Consider the following 12,502-nt stretch of genomic DNA (forward strand, 5'->3'; position numbering starts at 1 on the left):
GGAGAGGATCCAAATCCTTCACGAGGAGCATTTTTCTTCACAACTATAACTACGAGTAATGATTACTATAGACTTAATTATTTGTTATGTCTCATTTCATTAAATTCTAGTCAACTTTTACTTTTGAAAAAAATTAATCAAGATTAGATGAAATAACATATAGTAGATGATGAAGTGTATCGTGAGTATATGCTATAGCTTTTGCCACTTATTAGTATATAAGTTTTTTTTTTTTAACAACTATATTATCTACGCTAAAGGAGATGGGTGAGCTTAGCTTCACAATGAAGTAGCAATAATATGGTTCGAATTCTTCTTTGGCGAGAATCGAACTTAAGATCTCTCACTTACGAGTGAAGAAGAATACTACTAGACCTTAGTACTCAGTGGTAATATATAAGTATATAAATTAACGTTAAACTATTAGAGTTTATAGATATGTTCATTTTTTTGGGGGAGTATCCTTATAAATTTTGAAAATTTGTATCTATTTATTAACAAATTTCGAAATGTAAAATCCTTCATCAATGATAGATAAATTGATAACCATCACCATCATTGGGTGGTAAACAAAAATATTCTCTTATCCGTTTAACAAGATTACTACAGAATAATAATAAGGAATTATTATTAGTACTTTAAAAATCTCATTTGGCACTCCAAACTTTCTATAATTAAAAAGAAAAAAACATTTGTGAAAATGTATAATGAGATTTTTAGAATGCTAATAACAATTATCTGATAATAAATAATGAATAAACAAAAAATATTAAAAAATGCAAAAAATTAAAATAAAAAATTGCAAAAAAAGGTAGGCCTGGTCTTTTGCCCCGTCTTGTTCTTCACCTTGGTTTTGTTTTTTGGTCACTTCTTCCTCCTCCTCCTCCTCCTCTATCCGCACCCAGTTTCTCTCGCTCCCAAATGAAACGCAGATTCTGTCCAAAACCATCAAAATCTGCAGTCTTTCTCTGAATCGGGCACCCCTTTTCTGTTTTGCGCACCCGCATACTGTTTCATATGGCTTTCAATCCGTTTCTGCCATGCAAAAGTTGGCTCTCTGCACTCTGAAGGGTCGACGAGAAGCAAAAAGTGGAGGGATTTGAAGCTGATTGGAGAAAAATGGAGCAGCTCATAATGCGCGCATAGGGTTTCCGGCGTTTCGGATTCAACAGTCGGTGCACCGCTTCGTATTCGGATCTCATCCGGTTGGTCCACGGTGCTGTATGGTATAGTTCTTTTACTGTATGCTGTTTTATGGAATAATTTAATCGGTTTTTGCTAAATTTGGAAGAAAGTTTGTGCTTTTTTTGTATGTTTGTGTATGTAACGGTGGTTGTGGATTGAAGTTTGGTGGTTTTTTTATATATATAGGAACTGAGAGAATTTTGAAGTTTTGTAAGTAATGTTGTCTGCGAATGACCCAATTGAATCGTTTTTCAATTCGATTCAGCTGGTTAAGGAAAGGCTTTCACCGCTCGAATTGGGCATTCGAAAAGCGGCCAGGGACTTTGAGTGTTGCTGGGCAGGGCATAAGAATAAGGTAAACGCTGCTGAATTTATTACTCAATTCAGTGGTGGTGATAACAATGGTAAAGTTAAGATCTTTGGGGGAAAGAAGAAAGCTGGTGAGTGTGTCGCAGTTGGTGAGGAGAGAAAGAAAGGAATGTTGGTTAAGGTTCCGATAAAAGCGTTATTTGGGAAGTTTTCGCCAAATTCGGGGAATGGAAATCGACCTGAGGTGTCAGATAGTGGGTTGAGAGAGAAGGATTGTGACAAGGAGGATGGGTCTTGTGTGAACTGCATGCAGTTTGCCGTCACTTGGTCTGTGTTAATTAATAGTTTTGTTCAGGCATTTCCAGGTCCGTTCAAATTGGGTAAGAAGCGGCTCCAGAAAATGAGCAATGACGACAAAGCGTGTTCTTGTAAAAAGCCAAAGGTTTTGGGTGACTTGAAACAGAGGGAATCCAAGGGACAGAGTGTTAAAATGATTCAGAATGAAGCCGTGTCACATAAAGAAGGAAAACATGTATCACTAGAATGCCTTATTGGTTTTGTTTTTGATCAACTTACTCAGAATCTTCAGAGGTTTGATCAGGTTGTTCAAGAGAGTGATAGAAAAAATTGTGATACTTCCAGAGAGCCGCCTTCTGCCTCTCAAAATGATCATTTCAGGGTGATCACGGGTTTGTTTGAAGGTCAAAAAGCAGATGTAAATGGGTTGTGGGGAAACTTGAAGTTTGCTAGAGTGGGAGGAGTGCCATCAGGCGTTGTTGGAGTATCCTCTTCAGTTAATGAAGAGGGTGATGAGGATGTGACTGCAAGTAACCCGGCAGAATCAGCTGGCAATTCACCACAGAAGATTGCTAGCGATATACTTAGTATTCCTCTATCAAATGTAGAGCGTTTGAGATCCACGTTATCCCACGTTTCATTGGCCGAACTAATTGAACTTGTGCCTCAGCTGGGGAGACCTTCCAAAGACTATCCTGACAAGAAGAAGCTATTCTCTGTCCAAGATTTCTTTAGATACACAGAGTCTGAAGGTACGTTGTCTTTGGTGACTTTGGGACTTACTTCTGATTGTGGAAATGAATTTTGTTTTGCCTATAAATTAATGCTTGTTTTTGTAAAAGATAAAAATCCCCAAAAGGACATTTATTCTTGCTGATTCATACTCTTTTTCTGAATTGAATTTGTAAGATACAAGCTATACAAAGATGTTAACTTGTTCATTTCCGTATCTGTCCATATTATCGAAGGAGCCTTTATTTTGTCCACTGCCCACTTTCACCCTACTTTTCTCTATGCAACTGATGCATCTGATGCACCGGATCAGCTGAGCTAACCATTGGCTAGGATTTATTAGTAAACAAAAGAAGATATTTCCCTGCTGTATATTACATGCATAAATAATCTTGTAGTCAGGCTGTTTCTTACTGAATCCCGTCTAAGAATTTATTTATTTTCCACTCATAGTATATAAGCATATATGTGTTTCTGTATTAGTGTTCTGTGAAAAATTTAGCTATAAGATACTTTGACACAGTTTCTTTAGTGAGAAGACAAGTGTTTTAAAGTTACAAATTGATTGATTCAAGATTTTGCTGGATTTCAAATACGACCGTGCCTGTTCTGCAATATGTTTATCAGTGATGTTCCCTTTCTATTAGCTCTAAACACACAAAAAAAAAAAGAAAAAAGAAAAAAGAAAAAAAAAAGAAATCTCTACCGCCTACCATGTTATAATTAGTGGAGGAGACTAGTAAGTTTAAGTTAATTTGTCTGAGGGTTATCTTGTCAATGCATTGCTAGTCATAAAAGAAAATAAGGTAGTAAGAAACCTACCTGATACAAATCTAAGAGAAGTCATCTTATTTTCAATTTTGTCGAATTCATATGAGCTTTGCATGGGACAAAATAGATTTTCACATTATACGAGCTCCATAAGTGAAGGCTATCAGAACCTGTCAATCCAATATCTTACTTAGGAATAATTGTAAGGGCATCAACTATCATGAAAGTACATAAAGCATTGATGGATCCAGATATACATTATGATAATTAAGGATGTGTTAATATTTGTCTGAACTTCTGAGAATGCCAACAAAATGCTTACACTTTTCAAGTGATACAAAGAGCATAGCGTCCATAAACTTCCATTGGCACCTTTGAGTGAGAGATAAACTAATTATCACCCATCTTTACCTAATTGCTACAATTCATTGTAGTGATGAGCTCCTAAATAATTTGTTTGTTTGGCCTCATCGAATACATTCTTTTGCATGTAAATTCTTTAATTAACACATTTTACGCCATGAATGTGTCTAGGAAGGAGATTCTTTGAAGAACTGGATAGAGATAGTGATGGGCAAGTCACTCTGGAAGATCTTGAAATTGCAATACGAAAGAGAAAATTGCCACGGAGATATGCTCATGAGTTTATGCGCCGTACTAGAAGTCACATATTTTCAAAATCATTTGGTTGGAAACAGTTTTTATCCTTCATGGAACAGAAGGAACCAACCATTCTACGAGCATATACCTCTCTATGCCTGAGCAAGTCTGGAACACTGCAGAAAAGCGAAGTATTGGCCTCACTTAAAAATGCAGGACTTCCAGCTAATGAAGATAATGCTGTTGCTATGATGCGGTTTCTCAATGCTGATACAGAAGGATCTATTTCATATGGGCATTTTAGGAATTTTATGCTCCTACTCCCTTCTGATCGACTTCAAGATGATCCTCGGTAAGATGTATTTCTCATTCAATTAGTTTCCTTTTTAAGTTCAGCTGATGTCAGACTGGTTTTTCTGTTGAAAATTTTATCTGGTTCGTTCTGCTTTTTCTGGTTCTGAAATGGTAACTGTTCCATTATTGGTAATTGATACATTTATGCGGAGAATGAAATTTTCAATGAATTAGGAGTAAAGCTGAATTAATTGAAATTCAGAAATAATATCCATGTGTATATATTTAAGAAATTACCAGTTGGCTAGTGTACACAAGTTAGTGGGATACTCCTAGCTGACTGTAACTTCTTTCAAAATACATACAGGAGTATCTGGTTTGAAGCTGCAACCGTTGTTGCTGTTGCACCACCAGTGGAAATACCTGCTGGAAGCGTACTAAGATCTGCATTAGCAGGGGGCCTTGCTTGTGCTCTATCTACTTCTTTAATGCACCCAGTTGATACAATTAAGGCAAATTCTTTGTCCTAGGAACTTGTTCTCATGTACTTGGAGTTAAAAATTTCTGTAATTGGCGATGCTTCTCTTTGGTCTTCTATCCTAAATTGCATCATTTCTTTATGTTTGGCAGACTCGAGTACAAGCATCAACATTAACGTTCCCCGAAATTATTTCAAAGCTTCCACAGATTGGAGTGCGGGGATTATACAGGGGCTCAATTCCTGCAATTCTTGGACAGTTTTCAAGGTTGTTTTTTTGCCCCCTTCCCAACCATAACAGTATAATGATGAATCAGCTATTTTAGCTAAACTTTGTGTAATTTTCCACTTTCTGGCTGATTTGTTATTGTCACATTACAGTCATGGCCTGCGAACTGGGATTTTTGAGGCAAGTAAACTTGTGTTGATAAATGTTTCTCCTACGCTCCCAGATATACAGGTAATGATTGTTATTCTAATCTTATGTTTTTTTGTTTTGTTTTTCCTCTCTCCCTTTGGGGACTAGCATGATACTTCCATCATGCCTCTGAAAAGACATTAATATCTATTTAAACAAATGCAAGTTCATTTTATCTGTTCATTCTTTCCATTCGTTCTTATGATATTAAATTATAGTTTATTTGTACATCTCCACAATTCTCAAGAAGGCTTCATCTGCTTAAGATTACTGCTTTTCCATCTTAAGTAAGAGCGGCTTCTTAAAAAAGTAATTAACTATCCTACTTTGTAGTCTGAGAAAAGTAAGTATTATGTCTTTTACATTTTTTTGTATGGATACAACTATATCAGATAGTATGGTGTTCGCTACCCAAAGTAAAAAAGTAATAAGTATGGCTCTGTTAGAGCAGCTTCAACCGGTAGTTTCCCCATCCTTATCCAAACCTTTAGTACCCTTTGAAAATGGTTCTCATGCTGCTGCTGGCTTGCTCCCCCCCTCCCTCCCTCTTCATTCCCCCTTACGGGCATATGCTATGAAGCCTATGCCCAACCAAAAGAATTGAATTTGAAGTGTGTTGTAGACTCTAGTTGAAAGAAGGGAAATATGAATTTGAGGTGGGTGGTAGTGGGTCTGTCATGAGCGACTCTTTTTCTGTTAATGCTGTTTTGAAACATGATAAAATCTATTTTCTGGCATCTCAACAGGTTCAATCTCTAGCATCATTCTGTAGCACATTTTTGGGAACAGCAGTGCGAATTCCTTGTGAGGTGTTAAAGCAGCGGTGTCAGGCTGGCCTCTTTGACAATGTCGGGGAGGCTCTTGTGGGCACTTGGAACCAAGATGGTCTTAAGGGTTTCTTTCGTGGGACTGGTGCCACTCTTTGCCGTGAAGTTCCATTTTATGTCGCTGGCATGGGGCTGTATGCTGAATCCAAAAAGGTACAGTATTTTCATATGCAACCTTCCTTTCTAGCCACAAAATGTATCTTGCTCTCATATTCTAAGATCAGGGTTGTTTAACCTCGCCATGAAGCCTGCTGCTCAAATTGCCTAAGTTGCATCCCTAAGAGACGAATAAAAAAGTTACAAAATTCATTTTGGGAGAAGGCAAAGTTTGGCTACATTATGCTCATCTTTTTTATAGAACTACCTAGCATAGCTGGAAAAGGAAGATTTTGAAATGTAATATGACTTGACAGTGACACAACTGATGCCCAAATACGAGTTACCATGGCATTTTGTGGCGACGACGATAGCTAACAGCTGTGCATTAATGCCATGAGTTCCTGGTTTTGTCTTCTAAAGTGTTGTTCCTCTGCGAAATCCTGTTCTTCATCTCAACAAGAAATTCTTTATTTTAATAGAGCTCACTTTGTTTTGAGTGCAAATAATGTAATATATTGCTGGATTTGTTTTCATTAGTTGACTGTTTTGCTGTTTTAGGCTGCCCAGCGATTTTTGGGGCGGGATCTGGAACCTTGGGAAACAATTGCAGTTGGGGCTTTATCTGGCGGGTTAGCAGCCGTTGTCACCACTCCCTTTGATGTGATGAAAACAAGAATGATGACCGCTCCACTGGGTCGACCCGTATCAATGTCAATAGTGGCCGTCTCTATACTACGGCACGAGGGACCACTTGGCTTATTCAAAGGAGCGCTACCTAGGTTTTTTTGGATTGCTCCGTTGGGCGCCATGAACTTTGCAGGCTATGAGCTTGCTAGGAAGGCGATGGACAAAAATGAGGAGCTAAACGGTGAGCAGCTCCAACAAAAGAAGGTGGTTGGTAGCGGATAAGCGCTATTTTCTTTTTGAGTAACGAGTTACCATCAGCCGCATCATCTCCCAGTTATTTTGAAATTAAAGCAATTATATGCTGCCGGAAAATTTTGACTTTTTTTCCGAATTTAGGAGCAGCATTTGCTTGAAATTTCCATCAGTCGACATGCCTACCTTTTCGTATTAATTCCTCAGGTTGTCTTTTGAATTTTTCTGGTCTTCCGGCGACGACCGTGAAAGTACCGTTGACGTTATTCTGTACTTAATGGATCATTCACAGTTTTGTACAATCTCCGCAGTTAGTACCTGCATTCTCTCTTTGATTTTACATTTAACCAGAATGTCTAAATGTACGGACGAGTATAAACTCAAGACGAGCAAGGTCGAAAATTCAAAATTACATCAATGTATGATGTACATTGCTGTGGATATGCACCGCATACAATGCAACGTATATTATACATTTGTATGCCCGGGGGCAAGGCCCGGGCTAAGGGGAATGTATACTATACATTGATGCGTGGCCTAGGCGACAATGCAAAGGATTATTAACGTCAAATGTAACAGTAAGGATGAACTAGTTCTTTTTCAATTTTTCAATGTTAAGAGCTAGAGGGATGCCTTCGGATGCGTGGTGCATGCCTGTCGCAGCTCATGGCCTAAGGGTGTTGGGTTAAATTCCGCCTTTAGTTGCCACCTTTGAGTTTGGAACCCTGAGCAGACTGTCGGGTTCCCCAAGTTCGAATCTCCTCTTGAGAAAAACAGTACGGCTGAACCTATATCGTCACATCTTCACGCGATTATAGGCACGGAGAGAGCTTGAAGGTTTCAGGCATAAAATTGAACCGGAATCAGGCTCTACAGAAGCCTCCCCTCGCAAATCCGATGGAATACAAAGAAATCGACAAAAACTATATTCGACTCATTTGTAATTGGAGAAACATTGAATACATAACACAACTCTGGATACAACAGAAGCATTCCACAATCCGGATACTGCCGTTATGTAAATGTAACGAGACGGATTTGCCTACTGGGGAACAAGCCCTCTTGAAGGGGTGCTATTGAAGCTCAAATTCGTCAAACTGAAAGGAACCAGATTACAAAGAAACTCAATTTGGCTATCCTTATTATTAAACAAAAAGGGGGTAAACATGACGCGATGCGTTCCAGAAATATTGCCAAACATTGAAACCTTGGATGTCATCAATAGCCCCAGTAGTCATTTCGGATTTCATCGTCGAATTTCTTCTTCAGCTCTGGATGCTTCTCAAAGTACTCATCTGCAGTCATGGTGCTTATCTTTTTCTGTTGACATATAAACAAATGCAGTGAGAAATCATACATTCTACAAGCACGAGGTTAGCACAGGACTATTTTGTATCCATTACCTTCAACTCTTGCACTTCAACTATCTCCTTCTCCAAACGCTCAGACTCCTTCAAAGACTTTTCCTCTGCTTCTTTTAGTTCCACCAACTGTACCTCACAACAAAATATAAAGCACCCATAAAGTTAAAAACGAAGGATAGATGAAGAGGGTTAGACAGAGACAACAAGAGAGAGAGAGAGAGAGAGATAGAAGATACACAAGACATGATAAAGTACTTGGGAGTTAGACAGAGACAACTAACCAATTGATCAAATTTAGGCTTGTACTGAGGAGTGACTGTGTCTACATACTTGGGGATTTCAACGCCTGCAACAATTTCATTGTTTTGTTTTTAGAGAAAGAAAAGATACACAAGACATGATAAAGTAAGAAAACTTAACAAGGCTCTCTCTCTCTCTCTCTCTAGAACACGCATCTATCAGATGACCAATTGTTTTTCTAAAATTGCTAGGAGAAAAACACAACCAAGAGCCCAAAACACAGTTAATTGCAATGTTACATCACTAGCTAAAAATTATTTTCCCATAAGACTATAAATCAAGATGAGACCTTCAGTTCTGTACAGGTCATTAGACTCAATGACTTGCTTTTATTAGTCAAAATAGCTTAACTAAGACTCTTTTAGGAGGTGGGTGGATACAACGCACCATTCACATCAACTCAGTTAACTACACAAGTTTGATAAGGCTCGTCTCATCAAGGAAGGGTTTCTGATCTATTGTTAACCAAGCATAAACATTAAGGTAGTTCGTAGCAAGTAAAGTGTCAGAGAACAAAAAACTTAATTTCAACAATAGCAATAAAGCATCCTATTATTAGGCACAAGTATTTCACAAAAGACTGCAAGACAACCACGTCGTTATCAGATACCAAAGCCCAAGTTTTCAGCTCAAAGCAGAATACTCGCATGATACAAGACGAAAAACTCCACAACAGCAGCCCTACGTAATCAGTATATAAGTGCAACCGCAACTAGTGCAATACGTGACAGATTCATGGACGCATTATACTAGTAGGATGCATTCATTACTCAAGTCAGAAAACATACTGTCATAAGCCTCTTTGTACATATCCACCAAGCGAGACCCGATTCCTTTCCTGTAGTACTCCCAGTCTATGGGTTCAGGCTCCTGCATACAAATGATAATTGGGAATCAGAAAATTGATTGAAAATCATTACAGTAATGTCAACAAGTGAAATTAATGCAACCATAGAAATCTTTAAAATATCACAATTGTGTAAAAATCCATACATTTTCGCCGCAATTTCCCATATAACTAGGTGTTATACACAAAATTTCCAATCCAAATTACCCGAGGCCATCCATTCAAATCAAATCTAACAGCTTAAAAGGCTTACACCAATAATCCAAATCAGTACTCAGCGTAAAAGTAATGAAATTTGATAAAACCTAACCCACCCATTTTATAAATCAACCAAATAACACAGTGAAAACAAACAAAAATCCCTAATTTAACGAAATACAATCCAGATAAATATACTTAGAAATGAAGCAAAAAAACAGCTAGAAATCGCATAGATCTAAAAAAAATGTAAGCGATTGAGAGATGGGTTCGTAGGGACCTGGCTGAACTTGGTCTGGAGGGTAGTGTTGACCTCGTCGAAGGCGCGACGAAGAGAGGCGAACTCTTTGCGAGCCTCATCGGAGACGAGGAGCTTGGCCATGCCCTCCCAGTCGATGTTCCTCGAGGCCTTGAAAGCCACATCGGCCACTTTCTTCCCGGCGCCGCTCATTTTCTCTCTCGCTTTCTCGCTGGCCAAACAAATGCGGAATCAGACGATCAGATGCCCCTCTTGTCGCTGCTGCCGCTGCTTCGGCCGAAGGGAAACGCGCTACACTGTCTATAGTACTGGACCGCTGGTGGCTTTTGGTTTTGGGGTTGGAGTTACAGGTCATGGGCTTTTCTTCTTGTTATTTGGGCCTGGTGGCTTAGGTATGGTTGTCTTTGGTTGGTGATTAATTGGGCTTCTGAAGCCCAAATTATTTTACTATACGTTTGACCCAAAAAAAGTAGATGGGACTTACCAGGACCCATAAACATAATTGGCCCTCTAGATTTTTTTTTTTATTTTGTAATTTTTATATTAAGCTTCTCTATATTGTGGTTGTAAACAAATTGGTTAGAGCATATGTGCTTTCGATGTTAATCAAGTTCAAATCCTTTTTATGCAGTCCAGAGGTAGAATATCCGTTGTTTGAAAAAAGAAGAAGGTAAGCTTGAGTTTTTACGTGTAAGTTATTTATTCTTATCTGTAAATCGTATAGAAATACAAAAACAACTTATTAATCATAGAAATCACTATTACTAAGATCCAACGTTATTCCTCTCAAGTTGTATATTTGATAGGAAGAGAGAAAATAAAAACAGCTAAGAGAAAACCTAGACGAATGATGGCATGTAGAATATAATTCCTTGTATTGGTGTGTGTGAAATTTTCTAAATTATATTAATACATGGGACAATCACAGAGAAGACTCTGGGTCAATTAAATCTATTTTAACGACTTTTTAGGTTAGATTCTCTCTTGCATACATAGTCAATACCAAATTATGACAAACCCACTGCGCTGTTCCCAAATTCTTCCACCACCAAGTTTTTTTCTATCAAATTGGTGACTCGGGGCACAAGGCAAGCCAATAGTCGGTCATCGAATTGGGGGCCAGTCATCTAATGACTACTTCAATACATCCCACCCCACCATAAGGCAGAATCTCTGCGCTCTCACTTCTCGGGTCCTTCTGTTTTGTTTTGTGTGGTCACGGTTAAGCACGTTAATATTTTATTTTATCTTTTTATAGAGATAATAAGATAAAAATAAATAATAATATAAAATGTTGATGTGACTTAACCGTGACCACACAAACAGAAGAACAAGGAAGGACACGGAAAATAAGAGGGCAGAGAATCTGCCTCCACCCCACCAAGTCCTTCATTCCTTCAACATTAAGTTCTTAATTAGCATTCTCTTCTGACAAGTAAACATTGGAAGTACGGAGTGTCGCAATCTTTTAGACCTTTAGTCTCATCAGTCACGACAAAAGGAAGTGAGAAAGAAGGTTGATGGAAGTTACTATGATTCATGAACGTTGGAATAAAAACAAGACTTTATATATTACACAAGTGTTATCTGGAACGATTAAAGCATATGTAAACGGTGTTTTTGAGTCTGACCTTAAGGCCCTGGGTTCAAACTACAAAGTATTAACGATAGGGACCCTTAAAATAAAGAGAAACTTGATATAAATCCAATTTTTTTGAGCCAATAGTAGGAATAGTCAACTTTATTAAAATAAATCTAATTTGTTATATTTAATTATTTAATTATCAATAGTTATTTGTTCAATGATAAGATTTATTATAAAAATCAAATTTCTTCCCAATTATCTCTTTGCTTATTTCTTTTTATTTATATTTTTGTTATTTCTCGTTCTTTCTCCTGCTTTAAACCTTATTTATAGATTTAATTTTTAATTTTTATAATCAACATATATCACATGTTAATTATATTTATCTACCTATATGACAGCTTTTTTTATTTTTTTTTATAATCAACTTGTCACAGATTAATGTGTCTAGCTTGTAGGTATGTTATGTTTTTTCTACATTTTAATTAGGTTTCATATCTCACGTATAGGTATTATATACATTCATATTTTTGTTACTTGAGTTAGGGTAGAATGTTTTGCAGATAAATTTATGTTAGTATATTAGTTTTTTTGTTATAAGATATTAAATATATTTTTTGGAGTTTGAAAATGCATAATATTAGAAGATTTTAATTGACTTTTAATATTTTTAGAAAATATAAAATGAGTATAAAAGAAATAAAAATACATAATTAGATAACTGGATTCACTCCTAAAAACACTCTATGTTTTTGGACCTGGATCTAAAAGCCCCTAAAATAAAAATACATCAAATTATTAACATATAAAGATGGTTGTACAGTTGTACTTGACTCATAAAATGTATATTTTGAGCGCTTAAATCTAATTTCCACGTTAAAAAAAATGTACAAGAGAAATGCATGATAACAGATTCTGAGTAATTAAGGAACGAATACTATAAGAGTCAAAATGTTAATTACATGAGTCTAATCCAATTGAGCTTAGTTAACTTACTGTAAATTAGGGTTTCTTGTAATCATATAACCTAGATGTTGAGAGTTGTCCCACATCGGTGAGA

The 12,502-nt window shown here is 37.1% G+C and overlaps 2 protein-coding genes across 4 annotated transcripts; one reads left to right on the forward strand and one right to left on the reverse strand.

Annotated features, from left to right (window-relative positions):
- The first annotated feature begins 833 nt into the window (after window positions 1-833).
- On the forward strand, window positions 834-7,191 carry LOC126620066 (uncharacterized). 3 transcript variants are annotated; one of them, XM_050288536.1, is made up of 8 exons: window positions 834-1,226; window positions 1,372-2,543; window positions 3,829-4,246; window positions 4,556-4,700; window positions 4,819-4,934; window positions 5,048-5,126; window positions 5,831-6,064; window positions 6,569-7,191. In XM_050288536.1, exons 2-8 carry the CDS (start codon window positions 1,403-1,405, stop codon window positions 6,917-6,919), a joined length of 2,484 nt encoding a protein of 827 aa, XP_050144493.1. In that variant the 5' UTR covers window positions 834-1,226; window positions 1,372-1,402; the 3' UTR covers window positions 6,920-7,191. The 3 variants fall into 3 exon arrangements, with proteins under 3 accessions (XP_050144493.1, XP_050144508.1, XP_050144501.1); XM_050288551.1 differs by having other exon boundaries at window positions 1,451-2,543; XM_050288544.1 differs by having other exon boundaries at window positions 834-1,205.
- Window positions 7,192-7,802: 611 nt separating this feature from the next.
- Window positions 7,803-10,161, reverse strand: LOC126620085 (ATP synthase subunit d, mitochondrial). The gene is made up of 5 exons (XM_050288563.1): window positions 9,879-10,161; window positions 9,342-9,423; window positions 8,535-8,599; window positions 8,293-8,379; window positions 7,803-8,209 (listed from the first exon to the last, which is right to left on the reverse strand). Exons 1-5 carry the CDS (start codon window positions 10,047-10,049, stop codon window positions 8,108-8,110), a joined length of 507 nt encoding a protein of 168 aa, XP_050144520.1. The 5' UTR covers window positions 10,050-10,161; the 3' UTR covers window positions 7,803-8,107.
- Between the last annotated feature and the right edge of the window lie 2,341 nt (window positions 10,162-12,502).

The sequence above is a fragment of the Malus sylvestris genome, chromosome 1 (assembly GCF_916048215.2).
Source record: "Malus sylvestris chromosome 1, drMalSylv7.2, whole genome shotgun sequence".
Taxonomy (NCBI): domain Eukaryota; kingdom Viridiplantae; phylum Streptophyta; class Magnoliopsida; order Rosales; family Rosaceae; genus Malus; species Malus sylvestris.

Excerpts from the sequence above, each read along its gene's own strand:
- LOC126620085 (XM_050288563.1), bottom strand. The coding sequence starts at position 10,049 with ATGAGCGGCGCCGGGAAGAAAGTGGCCGATGTGGCTTTCAAGGCCTCG. Across the intron at positions 8,600-9,341 it reads GTACAAAGAGGCTTATGACA|GCGTTGAAATCCCCAAGTAT; the intron begins GTATGTTTTCTG and ends AAATTGTTGCAG. Across the intron at positions 8,210-8,292 it reads TTGAAGTGCAAGAGTTGAAG|AAAAAGATAAGCACCATGAC; the intron begins GTAATGGATACA and ends ATATGTCAACAG.
- LOC126620066 (XM_050288536.1), top strand. The coding sequence starts at position 1,403 with ATGTTGTCTGCGAATGACCCAATTGAATCGTTTTTCAATTCGATTCAG. Across the intron at positions 2,544-3,828 it reads TAGATACACAGAGTCTGAAG|GAAGGAGATTCTTTGAAGAA; the intron begins GTACGTTGTCTT and ends GAATGTGTCTAG. Across the intron at positions 6,065-6,568 it reads TGTATGCTGAATCCAAAAAG|GCTGCCCAGCGATTTTTGGG; the intron begins GTACAGTATTTT and ends TTGCTGTTTTAG.